Here is a 16,802-nt window from a genome sequence, read left to right on the forward strand (position 1 = left end):
GAGGTAAAATTATCTTTTGCAGAGCGGATTTGATCAACTTTGTTTGTTTCAGAAGAAAAGGAAAACTATTTCACCTATCTATCATCTTTGCCACATGATCCTGTTATGACTTTATGCTGTCAAATCCCATCGATCGCATTTCACTCCATGTGTATAGTTCATAAAGGCATTTAGGATTTATGTGGTAATGTTAGCCTATTATATCAATCGTCTAGCAGACGAATTCGGCTACGCTGCTCCTTTCAAGCTCCGGAATCATGGCTGTACTTGGCGGTAAGGACGGTATGGTTTAAAACGTGAAGGGGAGCGCTACTGGGAAATCCTTACCGCCAAGTACAGCCATGATTCCGGAGCTGGCCGAAAGGAGCAGCGCAGTCGAAATTCGTCTGCTAGAGAGAGGGGAGGAGGAAAATGTCGACTGCTGGGCTTTACGTGGGAGTGAGCCATCTCCCTATCTCTGGAGATACCCCTTTTAACTGAAGAGTTGCTCCACCTCCCTTGTACACCATGCTAATGCTGGGTGATGAGAAACTGTTTAGCCTTCAAGGTCAGTAGACGACAGTCATTTGACAAAACACGTGAACTGTGAACACTCGCAAGATAACTTATCTACGTGCACTTTAGAAAATGGCAGAATATCCGCCTCCATCCTCTGCCCAAGCAAAAATAAACTAAAAGAGTCTCAAGAGAGGGAAGAAGAGTTGTGGCTAATCTTCGCGATCGCCTAAATCAAGCTTTAAGTGCTAGGAATTCGGCAATTGAGGTTGTGTGCGCTCATAAAACGATCGTGAACCTGAACGAAGAAATCGACAACGTGACACGGGATCTTGTTAACGTACACGTTCACTTCAGTTCAGGTAGAGAGACTTTAATGAGTGGCTACATTAGATCTCTTCTCCACCAAGCTCGAGAGATAGCGAGGGAAAACCCGTCTCTGCATCCGTCACCCTATCGGATAGACCGAAATATGTGGTGCCTAACCACACGCCAGTACTACCTTGTTTTCTCAAGCAACACGTTGGGAAACCGGAAGGCACATCTGGGTGTGGTCGGTTGATTGCCGAATGTGAGGAGTTCATGACCTTCACTAACCAGGACCGGCTTGAACTTCTTTTCAAGCAGCACCGATGTTTCGGTTGTTTTTTGCCGGTGGCAGTTGCCGGGCACACTAAGCTGATCGATTGCCCACCAACCGCGTTACTGCTCGCTATGCAAGGTATCCTGATCATCATCAGATACTATGTGGACCGAGGTGTGCCCTACCGAGGAGTTCTTCCCCCAAGGAAAATTAACAACAACAACGTCGGAAATTCTCCAAATGGAAACATCCCAGCAAAGAAGATCTCGTTTACGTTTTGTTTTCTTTGTAAACACAGTCTCTTATGTTTTTGCTGCCACTTACAGTTCTCCCCTCAAAGGGCAGGTTCATGGAAGGCAAGGGCCTACCTAATGTAATCTGTGAAAGTCAGTTGCCTTTTTTGAAGTAGCCTAGTTCAGTTTTATCCGTTGAGTCCGTAAGTCACGTAAGTCCTTTGTTTTAAGCCTGTTTTTGGAAATACATCGTTAAGTCCATCAACTTAATCCATCTTTTCATCTTCAATCATCATCACCCTCACCTCTCTCTCTCTGTGACGCTTCGCACATGCACGTCGAGTGTATCATCACAGAAACCTTATTGTACTTCTTTGTTTGCCGCAACACTTTTTGGCAAAGAGTTAGCTATTTCATTTGGGTGTTGCCTTTTTATTATCGTTATTATTATTTTTATTGCTTGGGATAGTCACTTAGGAGAATGCGCGTAAACTGCTTTATTTGATTGCTCGTATTTTCATCGGAATACCGACTGAAGAAGTACTCTTCTTATAATCCATGAGATACAAACGTTGCATGGCATGGGGCTGTACACTGTATACAAGTGTACAGTTTCCTCCAGAAAAAAAACAGTTTCAAGATTCGAGTGCAATATGGCATTTTAAATTCAAAGAGATAAAAAAACGGGTGATTGTTTTTCGTGTTCTATTTTAACTGAATTTGGATTTTTCCTTACTTATAGACACTAAAAAATCGTTTATTTTAAACAATAGCAAAATAGTGCCATTTAGGTACGTCTTTCGTCCAACTGGAAACAGTGTTCCACTGCAAATTTTCAGGTTACAATTTTTTACGACATAGTAGAACTAATCCACTAAGGTAATCGATGGTTGCGTCAAAGTAGACGTTAATTTGACTTTTCATCTCCTCCAGTCAGCAAACTCGATTCTCCTAAGAACATGTGCACAATCGAGAACATCGCTCGCTAAAGGGCGATAGCAAGCAATCGTGCTGACAAAAGATTCCTCTGATACTCGTTCGCTTTTTAGCAGTTCTTCCTTTGGGGCACAGCTTACTCTGCAAAATATAATTCAACACGATACTTCGTATTTGGAATAAAAGAGTATTTTCTCTACCATAAAGATGGTTAAGGGGACAATCTTACATGCACTGACAAGCGTGTTCCGGACAAGTGGGCGGGTACTTCATACAGCTAGTCATGCACCAGGAATCGAAGTAATTGATCCCTCGGTATTTTCCAACTGCAGTACAGGACTGGGAGCTGTGCATTTTTAGGGTGCAACTGAATTAATTTTCTGTGTCGTTGAAATATTAAAAGGATTAAAAGTGGTTGTACCGGACAACTAAAGTTTCCTCGGTTTGCGTGCCATGATGAGCGTTATTGTTCCATAATCTAATGGCATATGGATTAACGTTTTGGCTTGTCGGAATAGTTGGAATAAGTCCAAATGGTTCAAAGCCCCTGTGTTGCTGATGATGACTACATCCGCACAGTTCCGATAAATTTCCTGTTTTCCACATCCAATGTTTACAGTTCCGTCATCGCAGGTCCCATGCAGGTCCGTTAATGTGGCCTATACGTGAACAAAAATGCTAACAGCTAACGGAGAAACGACCCTTTAAAAAATGTATACTGGTATAGTGAATCCACTGGATTATGCAATGTGTACAAGTGACTTGGTTAGGCAGTTTAACGCGATACTTGAAAACTACGTGTCTCTCCGAATCATCTGGAATCAGGAATTTATACGTGGATTGGCCTTCTAAATACAGTGGGTACCTGCCATATGGTTGGTATTAAAATTCATAAAGGAAAAAAACGTGCTGATACGATGATTAATACTTTTCGAAGCAATCGTCTGTTTCATTGTTTGCAGTTAGATATCCGAGCAATGGACAAAGTCGCAATTCGAAGTGCCCTTTGTGATTCGAAGTGAGCTCAATTTCTATGTCGATTACCTGTCCCGGAGTGTAGCGCCGTCCTAGCAGGCCGTTTGCAAAGTAACCCCCAATTTCGTGAGGGCGGGGTTGAGGCTCGTTCCACGGATCTCCGCAAACACCGCACTTGCCACCATTGACATCCCATAGCACTGTAACAAAGTGTAACATTGAAGGAAATTCTATAAATGATCCCTCTTGTTGCTAAATAAAAAGGTGTGTTATTACCTTTGACTCCCCCGCACCAAAGCTCATTGTCTTTTACGTCGACTGGATTGGGGAAACCGAATCTCCACATTGCGTTTCTTGATGGCGGATTCATTAAACGCCCATGGCATATTACTTGTTCAATCTGTATTTGGTATTCATGAAAACCAAGTAAAAAGCTCGATGAGAATTTTTAAATAAACGATAGCAGCTATTTTGCAACAAGTGCGTATAGTTTTTGTGATAAGCAAAGTTTTCTTACCTGAATAAAAATGATGCTAGGAAAGGTATCGCTACAGTCAAGAGCTTCATTGCTGAACATGCGCTTTCAGCCGGTATAGCTGGACGAATACCCACAGAACAGTCGTAGAGCCCAGCTTAACTGTTCTTTTTTTTTTTTTTTTATGTTGTTGATCAAATTGAAATGTTCCAGGTTTACACAAAAAAATAAAATAAAACAGGGGTCACGTATTATTACTTGTTGCTGCATTTCCTCCTTTTTGTAGGGCGGAGACTTTATGCAAAGTCTCACCTTAGGGGAAGATCAGTAAAAGATTGCATTTTTATCATGCTCCTCACGACACGACTGTCTTATTTTGGCGTTGGCAGCTACAAATAATCTGAGTGATTCCATCTATGGAAAGATTTTCCAAATTCAAGCAACTGAAAATATCACGAAACAAAATGCATCAAAGGTGTAAAGTTCACACAGCAAAAATCGTTCCTCACTCCCCCTTAATATAAATAGCATTCACTTTTTATATGATTAGACACTTTCAATTATCCTTCACAACGCTAATGAAAATAAGTTAAATGATAATGTATAATCTTTATAATTTTTCGCTTCAAAGGACCTACAAGAATTCGACAAATCAAAACGAAAATAAAGCAAATTGATTGATGGCAATATAAATTTTTGCTTGGGAAATTCATTCAGTTTATTTATCCACATTTAAATATAAAGAAAATGCATAATTTTAAAACTTATCAGACTAATAATTAAATGGCTTTTCCCATTCAACCAACAATATTGATTGTATCCTGAATATTCGTGATTTTTCTGCTTATTCTCTCATTGCTAAACAACGCCCGCATTTGTCTTGATGCCACCACGCAATTTGCTTAACCTTGAACACTTCATTTTAAAAAAAACCCAAACACCTGACTTTGCTGAGAGTTTCAAAACATCCCAGTATGGTCTTGAATTGCTGCGCATCGAAACACTTCATCTCGTTTCATTCATGCTGTGAAACCTGAATGGAGCATTAACTTCTGGCTTCCTCAGATGTCGTGAGTACACAAATAGATGATTCACTCTAGTTAATCGGTTACTTGTTGCGTCATCGTTGCGATCCGCATCTAAATTGTAATCAGAATTTCTGGCCGTCAAACTTCAATGTAAGGAATCTTCAATCGAATAATGAGTTGCCAAATTATGGAAGGTCTGTATTTGTGTGAATGTTACTCTACCTTGAGATCAAACAAAGAAAAAACAAAAATATCGTCTCAATTGATAAAGTTTTCATGTTATCGATTTCCAAATGCACATAAATTCAACATAGTAAGTTCAATAATTTTCCCCTTCGTAAACAATCTAATCAAATAATACGTTTTAGGATTTTTTGTGCTATATCATTTGTATACCATGTTTACGAGACTAGCTGCTGGAATTCCAAATCACTATTATCGATTATAATTTGTAAATAGTTGACCAAATCGAATAAGGGCACTTGTTGTCGGTGCTCCGAGTCGTTTTGCTTGTCATCATCTCAAAAATAGTAATCAACAAAAATGAATTACGGAAAAGAAAAAGAAAAAAAATTAAAGGAATGTCTTCTTTTTATCTGAACTGTCGCTTGTGAATTGCCCGTCTCACCGCTAAACGGTTACGATTATGCTTCGACTTTTATGTAGCAGCCTAAAGCGTGAGATAACAAACCAAAAAAAATAAAATTTTTATTGAGAGAAGATAAACGTTTTAGCGGTTGTTGGCAACTTACCACCATCAGATGACCATTTTTACCCTTAGAAATGCCCGTTATTTCTCCACCTCGGGTGATTTCAATAGTACCAGGCTTACCCTTGGCAATGTGATGCGTCAGCCTTTAAGGAAAAAACAAAAAAAAACAATACATAAATTGTAGAAAATGAATAATTGCAATTGTAAAAGTCGATTAATTAGTGAAAGTGGATCATTACGAAGTTGCGGATTCAAATCGAATTATGTCGCGTTTTTTGCAGGTATCCACAATCCAGGTAAGCGTTTCCTTAAAAAAAAAAAAAAATGTGTATCCAGTTTATGCACAAGCACGTGAAAATAAACAATTACTTGAAAATAAACAAGATTCGTTGACTTACAATCAGGTAGTTGCATTCGAGGATCAGGTCCCCTTTGTCTTTTTTATCGTCTTCGGGGATTCGCACCACGATCAAATTATCCTGACTGTTGGTCACCGTTATGCCAGTGATATCGTTGAATGTCAAGCGGTGTTTGACTTTACAGTCTTTGGCATCTAGTAAATAGACAGCCGCTTTGGTGAGTGCTAGGAAACGCTCGCGAGCCTTATAGCCATGACGGTCAAATTTCGTAACTGGAGCCGAGTACTAAAGAAAAGCCAATTGAAAAAAAAAATCATAATAATAAAAAATGACCCATCAAGTGTAACCGACGAGAAAAAAGGCGACGAATAAAGTGTAAAAGCATAAAAGCATACCAAAATAGTCTCGCCTTGGGATTTGACATTGGCTTCAAAATTAGAGCGGAAAAGTTCTTTTTGTTCGTTGGACAATCGGCTATCGACGAACCACTTGGTGACACTGGCACCGTAACTCTTTTTGTTATCTACAGTCAAGCAAATGATAATAATGAATCATTTGAATACAACTGCAAACACTAGGGGGGAGTTACACAATTTACTTTTAAATACCGCTTCAGCCAACACTTTCATTTCAAATTGATGCCGACGCGAAGGCGAAAGGCTCTTGCAGTAACGTCCCACCATCCATTGCATGTACATGGCCCTCAGTATATTATTGGCCTGCATTAAAAGAAACATCAAACGTATTTTCGCGGTTTCCAGCAAGTGAGACAAATGCCAAAAACCTCTTGGCAACTGGCAGGGGCGTCGGGCCAGGACTTGTCCATAATTGATTGAGGAAGCTGTTTAGCCAAACGCAACAGGTACTGGTGACGGACAAACCCGAGGAATTTTTCGTTGTCGCTTCCCATCGGCTCGTTACGCTTCATGAAGCCAACAATGAATCGACGAATCACGGCTACAGCCGATCGGCGTTTGGCAGCTAGACGTTTAGCCAAGAAACGACGAACCAGCGACTTAAAATGTAAAATTCAAATCGTTTTAATAAAAAAAACAAAAAAACAAAGTTCTCAATTTCTTTTCGCCAATAAGTTTACTTGCACGATGATGATGCGAGCGCGAATAGCCAGGTACTTGCGTCGCTGCAGGATGCCCTTGTATTTGGCCTGAATTTTGCTAGCCAACTCGTTCTTGCGCTTCTGAAATGCGTCTTCAGTTTCAAACAGAGTCTTGGGCAGCCTGATGAATATCTTGGTCAGACCCATGCGATAATCATCTTTTCCATACTGCGTTTCAAACATTGAATTGTATCAGTATTGAGAATGGCTTATAATGCCTTCATTTGGGGAAAACTTTGCTTTCACCTTCAGATGATTGACGAGTGTCTGAACGGAGCTTTTGGCATCGCCTTTCGGATGCGGCCAAGTTTCCGGACACAGGCTTTTGTAGCGATTCAAGAAGCCTTCGTAAGGTCGACGGTATGCGAAACCAGCTCGACGGACTCTCAAATTCTCCATCAAACCCAAATATTTCACCTAATGAAATTTGGAAGTTTGAAATGAAATTCCTTTTTAAAATGTGTCATCAAAGTCATACATACTTGATGCGTGACGATGGCCTTCTCGAACAGTCCAGGTTTCTGAACGTCATTGGGTTTGATGCATCGAATATACGACGGCTCTTTACTAACCAAAATGTCCACCAGCTGGGCCAAACTGGTCTTGAATTGTGACGCGGCCGTATCTGGACGCTTCTTTCGACTCAGTTCGCTTCCCGTGAACATCTGACGGGAAAGAAAAGAAAAAAAAAAAAAAAATCAAATTCAATCAAATAAGAAAAGGAATTAGGCTACGTAGAAAACAAATATCGTGACATGTACATCTTTGGTGATCCTATTGGAAGACGAAATCATGGCTTCCTTCAAATCACGATACAACAGGTCGCTGTTTTTTTCCAGGAAGCCATTGACGTTGTACGTGACCTCGCCAGCATAGTGGACTAGACGGAATTCTTCACGTTCGATCGTTTTCTTCGTTTTGGTGTCACCTTTCGCATGGCTGACGTAGTGCGGGTGTTCGCTCAGCAGCTTGTCCATCTTATTAAGAAATGTTTTGTCGTTGGCTTCGCCCGGCACCAGACATTCTTCGTCCATGATAGAAATGATACCTGGATGAACGAAAAGAAACAGGTTTTAAGAATGCATTTTGATGTACTGGCAACGACTGTATCATACCCTTGTGCTTCTCCTCGATAAGGTCACAGATGATCTTGTTATCGAAATAGGCGACGGGTTCCCAAGCAATGCCCTCGCGGCGATATTCATCTTGTTCGGATTTGAGCGTCAATTCGATGAACAGTTGTTGTTGAAGCTTCTCGTTGCAGTAATTAATGCAGAGCTGTTCGAAACTGTTGGACTGGAAGATTTCAAAGCCGTAAATGTCCAAAATGCCGAGTACGATTTTCTTCTTGACCTCGGCACCCGATTGCAGCGAGCGATTAAGTCGCTGGACGAGCCAGTTAAACATGCGCTCGTAAACGGATTTGGACAAAGCGTCGCGCGCTTTAACAGCTTCATCGCGCCCCATTGGCGATACCACAACGTCATCGCGTGCTTCAATTGTACGGTTCAGCAAAGCTTTCACCAGCTTATCTTCCGGGCATCCGAGAAGCTAATGCATAATATAGAAAAGCAATTTTTTATTTTCAAGACGCCCCAATTTTAGAATACTGGTTTTTTTTTTCTTTCGTTCTTTCCAAACAAAACAACAATACAAAAATTTGATACACACCTTTGCGATAGTAGAAACCAAAGCAGGATTGCTGATGCTTGCTCGACCACCTTCTCCGCTGGCATACTCGACGTTACCAAGATGGATGATGACCGACAAAAGATGGAAAAGTGCTTCTTGTTCTTCGTCTCCAATTTCCATGACGTGCAGAGCACCCCTTACGATTTTAAAGTTCTGCGCGTCGTCAACTCCACTCAATCGTGAACTTTCGCCCTGCGATCAAAAAACAGTAGACCCATCGAATCAAAGGTATCCATCCATCATTGTGCATTGTACTAGCGCAGCGTATGGCAAACCTGTTTAAGGTAAACGTAGAGATCAGGGTCCCTCTTGAGAAATAGCTTCTCCAAAAAGGTCGTCGTCAGCTCCAGCCAGCAGTTGGTAAAATATATGGAAGTTGCGTTCGCCTTTAGCCTGGAATACGACACGTGACTTTTCCAGCAGGTAGTTGATGATGTGTCCACCGGTGGGGTCGCCCTGCACGAAATGAAACAAGCGGCGCTCTCAGGTACGACTTTCTCCTGCTGAAACTCGTTTTTAAGAAAATTTATTTTACGGTGAAATCGAACTCGACGTCCATGTATTTGCCGAATCGGGACGAGTTATCATTGCGATTGGTTTTAGCGTTACCGAAGGCCTCCAAAACCGGGTTGGATTGCAGCAATTTGTCTTTTACCGTCTCAAGGCTCGCCTTCTTACGCGTTGTGGCCGCAATGAACTGCAACACTTTTTTGGATGCCTCAGTTTTTCCCGCCCCAGATTCACCTGGTGGCCGCCAGCAAGAAAAGCAACAACGGCAACAAAATTACTAACAATCCGTACAAAGGGAAATGCAACTGTTAAACTCATCGCAATGAACCTGAAATGAGGATGCACTGATTGATGAGCTCTCCGCGCAGAGACCGCAGCGCCGTGTCCGTCAGGGCAAATCTGCAGTGCAAATAAAAGGTATAAGGTGAAAAGGCTTTAGGCTGTTTGCTCGAGGGTAAGATTTCTCTTACACGTGTGGTGGCAGCTCGTAGAAATTGACATTGCGATACTTTTCGACATAGTCTGATCCGTAGATGGGGAGGTTCTTGTACGGATTAACGGAAACCAACACTGATCCAATGTATGTCTGTTAGTAATGAAAAGAATAATTCAGCCTCGATTTGAAATTCCCACTAAAAGTCTAAGAGAGAGAGAGAAAAAAATGTATCATACATAAATAAGCTCTTCTTTCGATCGTTTCTGCAAATTTTCTATGAAATCCTCCTCAGACGTGTGGTTCTCCAACAGAACAAAATCCTGGACTCCTACCCGGTCCCGCACGTGCAAATCTTTCTCCATGGTGCTGTTCTCTCAGGCTGGAAGGAGGGGCCACGATGACGACGGTAGATAATGGCCGTTCTCCTAGCGTATGAAATCAGATAGCACTTGTTAATTCTCAAATTTTGTTCATGCATGGTATAAAATGTTGGCGAATGGTAGACCACTCAGCGAAACGTGTTAAAACAATCAGAGCATGAACTTTTTCATTGCTAAGCTTTACTTCACAGCGACCGGAACTGAACTGATAGAATCATCAGTCGTAAATGTCGCTCAAGGCAATGGTTCATTACAAAAACACAAAATTAATAAAAAATGAAAAAATAAAAACAGAAATAAATAAAAAAAATGTCGGGGTCACGTTGAGAATATGCGACTAATGATTTCTAGACTTCGAGGAAAATGGACTCAAATCATAAGCCAAAAGCTCGCCATAGTAGGACCTTGTTTTCCCATCTACGCTGCCTTCCTTATTGTTATTCAAGTTTGGAAGATGCTATTGGAAAGGCGGGGTAAGTGTTGAAGCAACAACAACACCCAGGATGCAAGGGGGAGGGGGGGGGGAGGGCGTTCTTTCTACGGGTAAACGTACGCACGCACGCACGCACTCGCCCACTGAACGAATTAAGGCGGATGCTGACTGCTGCGTGTACCTTAAAATAGAGGTTAATGAATCACTGCTTCAACACGGATCTGAAGAGTTCCAGTAGAGGAACTTTTTAAAAGACAGGCCTTTTTTTTTATATGTACAGTTTATATAAATATTTAAAGAATAGCACAGGGAAGGCATAGCTGGGAATTTCACGAATGATAAAATAGGAGGGCGGATGGTCGAGTGGCTGATACGCACAGGCAGTAAAAATAACAACCAAAGAAATCGACTTTGCTCCATTGAACCAGTAGAGATTTCACGATGCAGGCGCGGCCAGCTTGAAAAATGAATAATCAATCGTAGTTGCACACCATAGACGTCATCCCTTTCAATGCAAATGAGTTTATTTTTGTTTTCCGTTTTTTTTTTTTTTTTTCTTTCTTAATTTCTAGTCTGAGATGCGCTTCGCTTCAGAAACGAACCCATGGTCACGGTTATTTTTTAGTCTTTTTACTCTTTTTCAGAAGGTCTAGAGAAATAAAAGGAACCTGTTTTTTTTTTTGTTTTTTTTTTTTTTTATATCGACGTCAAGCATACCCTTGTTCGCCGAAAACAAACATTTTTTTCTCCCTTATTTCTTTGAAAACGAAAAAAAAAAAATGAAAAAAAAAAAAAGGCTCGTCCGTGGAGTGATCTATCTCGATCCCTTTTTACTGGGTGTCGCAATGCTTGTTGACTGGAGAGATCAAGCTGTATCAGATAAGAAAACAGTACCAGACTCATTGTGACTTTGACGTTCTATGCACGATTCCCTTCACCTCAAGAAAAAAAAAAAAAAAAGATAATGCACAGTAAATAAACGGGAAAGTTGCCTTGGCTGTTTACAGGGCGTGATAGCAAAAAAAAAAAAAAGCTGGTAGTGACAAAGGCCAATAATCCCAGGTGAAACTTTCCTATGAGATCAACAGTGAAAAGGTGGAGTTCATCGGGCTCCCGTGTCACGTCAACTAGATATGCAGTACACAAAACACGACCGTTGTTACCTAACAGGTTACCGGTGGAAAGTTGATTGTTTGACGTGACTGTGGATGCTAATTTCGATTAAAAATCATTCTAAGGTTTAACTTCTGTTAACAACTAAAAGCTTCAAACACTAGACGCTCAAACATAGTCCGAGCTTTGTCATTTTTCTTAGATAAAGTGATATTATTATGTCAAGATAAACGACATAATTCATAAGATAAGTAAGCCGGCCGGTAGCTTGTTGGGACACGTCTTATCAATTGGATGGTAAAAGATGAATGTGTCTGAATCCGGTTTACGAATCGCAACTTAACTAACACACACTGACACCAACGAACGAAATATTTAGTTAGGCCACTACGTACTTGACGAATTAGGTAGTATTCAGTTGAACAAACGAAGAATAAAATCGAACACTCGAACGAAAAAAAAATAATAATAATAATAAAAATAAACATTAAAAAATAAAACACACAACTGTGACGAACATCTGCAGCTTTGACAGATGGCGATCACAAACAGTGCCAGAACATTTTATCGCCATTTTCACGGTGAGTCACAAATACTAAAAATGCACATTTTTAAAAAGAAAAACAAAACAAAACAACAAAAACAAACGAATAAACACAACCAACTAAAATGCAAAACGAACTTACTTGGTTTGAAATAAACTGCTTTTCAAGTTAGGGGAGAGAAGGAACAAGTGGAAATGGTCCAGTGGAACCAAGATAAGTAGATAATGGAAGAAAGTGAATAGGTAAAAGGGAGCACGAAAAGTACTTGACTGCACCGGTCGGGACTTGACAGTAAAATCGGGCTGATGGGGACGAAAAAACCACTTTCAACTATAGCCACCTCTTATTTCCAGATGATAACTGTGCCGCCAGTCCCGCCACAGTTTTTGTGTGCTTTTTTTCGAGCACGCGAGAGGCTCCAAAAGGTTAAAATTCCTCAATTAATTCAGTGCTGGCTGCCATCTATCGGAATTTTTTGAATGCTTTTTGGATATTAAAAAAATTAAAACGAGATAAACACATTTTTTTTTAACCATCATAGATACTGAAGAAATTAGTGGGGGATAACAAAACTCAACGTAATGGTCAAATTGGGGTTTCAGCTCTAATAGCCTTTCACTCCCCAGCAGCCGGAACTAGCTACATGATAAGATAAACAGACCGACACGTGCATTTGGAGCAACCAACTGAGCCAGCATTTTTTCATTCCTATCCGTCTTTCGCAAGAAGTTTTATTTTGTTTTACTTTTTTCTCATGTGAATTTTCACCTCGTAAAATCTTTGTAGACATTTCTTTTTTTCTTTCGCAACAGCCGCAAATCATTTTACGGTAACGTCTGAACTGAACCCTCGCCGTGATCATAAGGGTGTACGGGTTGATAACAACTTGCAGTCGATGCAAAGTAAAGCCATCCAATCGGAAAGGAGAAACGAGAAGAAACATTTTTGAAGCGCTATTATTGTTCTTCAGCTTCTATGAATAGCCGATCACATATGGAACAATTAATGGTTGGGCATTATTACTAGGGAATCCCATCAACTCGTAAAATTTACTTTTTTTTCCTTCCATCGCATTGATTTATCGTTTTAACCATAATTTTTGTCTTTGATTTTGGTGACTATTTCAATGCGTACGAGCCACGATTCCTCCCCTCCCCCTCTTCCTTAATTGATTAGAAATATAGCGCTGCAAATTCCGCTGAAGTTGAGAGAGGGTACACCTATTTGACAAATTGTGTTCGGCTAAAAATCCCGCAATTTGCTATTCCAATTGTGGTTTGTATTATCATTCTTCTTTTTTATTTTAATATTCTTTACATTAATGCAAACGATTTACTTTTTATCCTTATAGCAGATCGTTATAATTGCATTCATTTTTCTTAGAAAGTAGAAGAATGTTCCGCATCGTTCATATAAGGAGACTTGCTGTCTTCAGCAGAAGGAATAGATTTGGAAAAATTCTTGCTTACACAATGCTTACACTGTTGAATTTTTGGATAGTTCGAAGCAAGAACGTTACTTACAGAACGAAACACACTATTATCACCCCCCCCCCCCTTTTCGGCATAATTTTCTACCCAGAAAATACGATGAAGCTTTTTAAGGCATGGAGCAATAGAAAAGTTAAATTGTAGTTTTTTTAAAATCACACAAAGCTATTTTTAACATGAACTTGATTCGAAAACGACAGAACGGATGTACATATGTAGACTAGATTTAACATAATAACATTGATTTGCTATGGCTCCACAGTTATAGGGTGTTATTTAGATATATTCAGTCCATGTAAATTATGGGGTCAAGAAGTTTGAATGATTTTTTTTTTGCGTTCAGTAATTGCTAAGCTATCTTATTGAACTTTAACTTTGCCACACTGAGATGTTATCTGCTTCCACCACCAGACTATAAGATTAGTTTCTACAAAGATTTTTAAAGAATTTTTTTTTCTATGTCCCTACTAAAAAGAGAACAAGAGGCTTCATACATCTCACTCCCATTTATTACATTGGATGCAGTACAGAAATTAAACAGGACTAAGATCAAATAGGCTTCTTTAGCAATTACTAGGTACTAGTGTGAGCTTATTTGAACTAATTAAACTTAAACATCCTGTCAGCATAAGACACCTGACCTGTTCTTAGTTTGGTTTCGTGCTCATTCTGAAAACAAACCAAATGTTATATAAACGGAATTAGACATTTAAATAAAATATATTACTCGCTTTGTCTGAAAAATCCAGGCAAATCCAAGGATTAACCCAACCAGCGGCACAAGACCATATTGGGTTGTTTTTGGTGTAACTCTGAAAAAATCAACATTTGAAACCTTCATGGATGAGAATCGCTGGATCGCTGGATCGAACTGCAATGATATTGAGGTTTAGATTTGACCAAGTGCAAAAATAGAATTTTCAAAGCCTTACGATGATGCCAGGTTCATTGTGGACGTAGGGATGAGTTACTTGCTTGCGAAATTCAGCTTTTAACGCATTTCTTAGCTTTGCTCGAGCGGCTGCTGCCTCTGCTTCAGGTAAAACTGGGATGCCTTTACCTGCTTTATCCGCCATTTTCCACTAAATTTGCCAAACAAATGCGAGTTATTCTACTTTCAGATTATGGTTATGGATACACCAATGTTTAGCAGACGAAATTATATTGTGGATTTCCTGTAGCCCTCTGGAGATGGAGTTTTGTAACGCTGCTGAAAGCTTTATTATTTATCCGCTAGGGAAGTTTCCAACATTTATAAAAAATTTGGAGTTCCTAAAACGTGAAACGCGAAAGTTGTTTTACTATAAAGTGAAATTAAGTGCAAAACAAAAATCCTGTTCGCGGTTTAAACACGTTCGGCTTTTTTCTAGGGGTCGGCCCTAAGTAGTTTCAGCCAGGAGCACACACCAACTTCCGCACCGAAAAATGGACCATCGGGATCGATCAGTGCGTGTCATTCTCCAGCAGGTGTGGTGTCGGTCGGTGCACCGAGGCTCAAATGGCCGCCTTCATGTTACGTGGTGTTGGTCACTTTCACAAATTCGAAATTTCCTATTTTGTAGTTGAACACTTGAACCTTGAACTACAATTGATGTTTTTCCCTGTTTAGGTAACCGCAGAATCGGGAATGTGTAGGAAAATACCATCAAAGAATTCCAGGGGAAAGCAAAGTTAAATTTTGGCCTAATGCTCCGTATTCTAGTACAGTTCATAGTACCATTACTGTTGACTACAGGTAGAGCTAACGTAACTCTTTTTTTTAAAGCCCTTTTGCGTCTTCGTAGCCCTAGCTGTTTGCTAAAAAACAAAAGCCAAAGTGACGTCATTTGCATAAGGTCCTCTCGGCTTTCTAAAGACTTTTTCATCGAATTTTTACCCACCTTTCCCATAAAAAAAAATTCTGGAAAAAATTAGGGACGTTTTCACCATTTATGAGAACGTACACACAAAAAATTGTACCATTTGGGTGAAAATTGTAGCACTGAGAGAACCGCAAATACGGCGTTTTTGCATAAGGTTCTCTCAGGCTTCCAAAGACTTCTGGTAGGTACTGTATAATTCTTTTGTTGCAATTGTATCGTTGTATAATAAGTATTGCTGCTATGTTCTTCTTATGTTCTAACTTAAAAATTAAAAATACAGTTTGTCTTACAGAAGATTTGAACAGTGGTCTAAAACTCTAAATTAGGAGAAGAAATTGAGGTAAAAATCAGGCTATACAGAATATCAAAATGATGTGATCTGGGTTTGTGATCGAGGTTAACGAATTCTTTTTTACCTCATTTTTTACCTCATTTTTTACCTCATTTTTTACCTCATTTTTTACCTCATCCTGATCAAAACAAGCACAAGATTCGAAGATTAGTTCAAAAAGTGACCCGATGAATGTGGGCCGAGCACTGGCCTTTTCCTTTTCGAAAAAAAAAATGCTTATAAACAGCGATACATTGCAGGCCGCCGGTGGCAGCGACGTATCAAAATGATAACCGGCTAGGGTTGCTACAGGTGCATTCAACCAAAATAAGGATATCACAACCGGTTTCGCCATAAATCTGTCGTCTGTTTCCCAATTTCTTTATCCTCCCTTTTGCAATTTTTGTTTTTCGACGGTAACGTACGAATGCTAGACTGATAACAACCGAATAACAACAATATGTATGCTCTTTCTTTGTCTCTACTTTGTCTTCTACGTTCCAATTCTGATCTCGATCTCGTTTGAGAGAATTTTACCAACTGGTTTCATTTCAAGAAAGTTCAACCACTTCTTCAATACACTTTCTCAACGCTTCGAAAACTAAATGTCGCTCGATAAAATAACACTCACGAGTAGTGACTGAACAAGCAACGCAGGAATTGAACAAGAAAGCTTCGTTTATTCATGCTAGCTTTTTAACGTATTACCATTAAAACAAAACAAAGCTGGTTTTTTGTTTTGAAAAAGGGTAGATAAACCGTTGGCGATCTAAGCATTTCAATGTTTCAACTGACTATAGCGGCCCTGCACTTCCCTAGAGACAAGATCGTTTGTGATAAGATGTTCACCATCAAATGACCTATGATATGACTTGTTTCTTCTGTAAAGTTATTTAATTATGTAAACCAAGTCATATTTCCTCAGTTAGCCATGCCCATGCATTTGCATGAATCTGAATTCTGGAGTCAGATCTTTCTAATCTAATATGAATCCAGTTGACTTTCAATATTATCTAGATATATTTCTTGCCTTGAAAATTCAACTGGGAGTTAAGGTTTGGATAGAAATAAGTACAACCAACTTTCTTAGAAAAATT

General features: G+C 39.7%; 2 protein-coding genes and 1 pseudogene across 2 annotated transcripts; all 3 read right to left on the reverse strand.

Annotated features, from left to right (window-relative positions):
• Positions 1 to 2,047: 2,047 nt before the first annotated feature.
• Positions 2,048 to 3,938, reverse strand: LOC123467861 (annotated as a pseudogene).
• Positions 3,939 to 4,983: 1,045 nt separating this feature from the next.
• Positions 4,984 to 12,372, reverse strand: LOC123467872 (unconventional myosin IC-like). Its single transcript, XM_045167635.1, is given in 20 exon segments — positions 4,984 to 5,395; positions 5,478 to 5,580; positions 5,677 to 5,744; positions 5,836 to 6,081; positions 6,192 to 6,319; positions 6,395 to 6,515; positions 6,581 to 6,811; positions 6,893 to 7,081; positions 7,160 to 7,330; positions 7,396 to 7,578; positions 7,675 to 7,961; positions 8,029 to 8,464; positions 8,585 to 8,797; positions 8,881 to 8,934; positions 8,936 to 9,061; positions 9,141 to 9,349; positions 9,444 to 9,514; positions 9,586 to 9,701; positions 9,788 to 9,976; positions 12,164 to 12,372. Coding segments are annotated over 19 exon segments (3,090 nt in total). The 5' UTR covers positions 9,914 to 9,976; positions 12,164 to 12,372; the 3' UTR covers positions 4,984 to 5,383.
• A 1,631-nt stretch (positions 12,373 to 14,003) lies between these two features.
• On the reverse strand, positions 14,004 to 14,691 carry LOC116930546. Its single transcript, XM_032937925.2, has 3 exons — positions 14,445 to 14,691; positions 14,240 to 14,383; positions 14,004 to 14,181 (listed from the first exon to the last, which is right to left on the reverse strand). The coding sequence occupies exons 1-3, from the start codon at positions 14,586 to 14,588 to the stop codon at positions 14,113 to 14,115; spliced, it is 357 nt and encodes a 118-aa protein (XP_032793816.1). The 5' UTR covers positions 14,589 to 14,691; the 3' UTR covers positions 14,004 to 14,112.
• Between the last annotated feature and the right edge of the window lie 2,111 nt (positions 14,692 to 16,802).

This window comes from Daphnia magna, unplaced genomic scaffold (assembly GCF_020631705.1).
Source record: "Daphnia magna isolate NIES unplaced genomic scaffold, ASM2063170v1.1 Dm_contigs251, whole genome shotgun sequence".
Classification (NCBI taxonomy): Eukaryota; Metazoa; Arthropoda; class Branchiopoda; order Diplostraca; family Daphniidae; genus Daphnia; species Daphnia magna.

Excerpts from the sequence above, each read along its gene's own strand:
- LOC116930546 (XM_032937925.2), bottom strand. The coding sequence starts at position 14,588 with ATGGCGGATAAAGCAGGTAAAGGCATCCCAGTTTTACCTGAAGCAGAG. Across the intron at positions 14,384-14,444 it reads ACAATGAACCTGGCATCATC|TTCGATCCAGCGATCCAGCG; the intron begins GTAAGGCTTTGA and ends ATATCATTGCAG. Across the intron at positions 14,182-14,239 it reads GGATTTTTCAGACAAAGCGA|AATGAGCACGAAACCAAACT; the intron begins GTAATATATTTT and ends GTTTGTTTTCAG.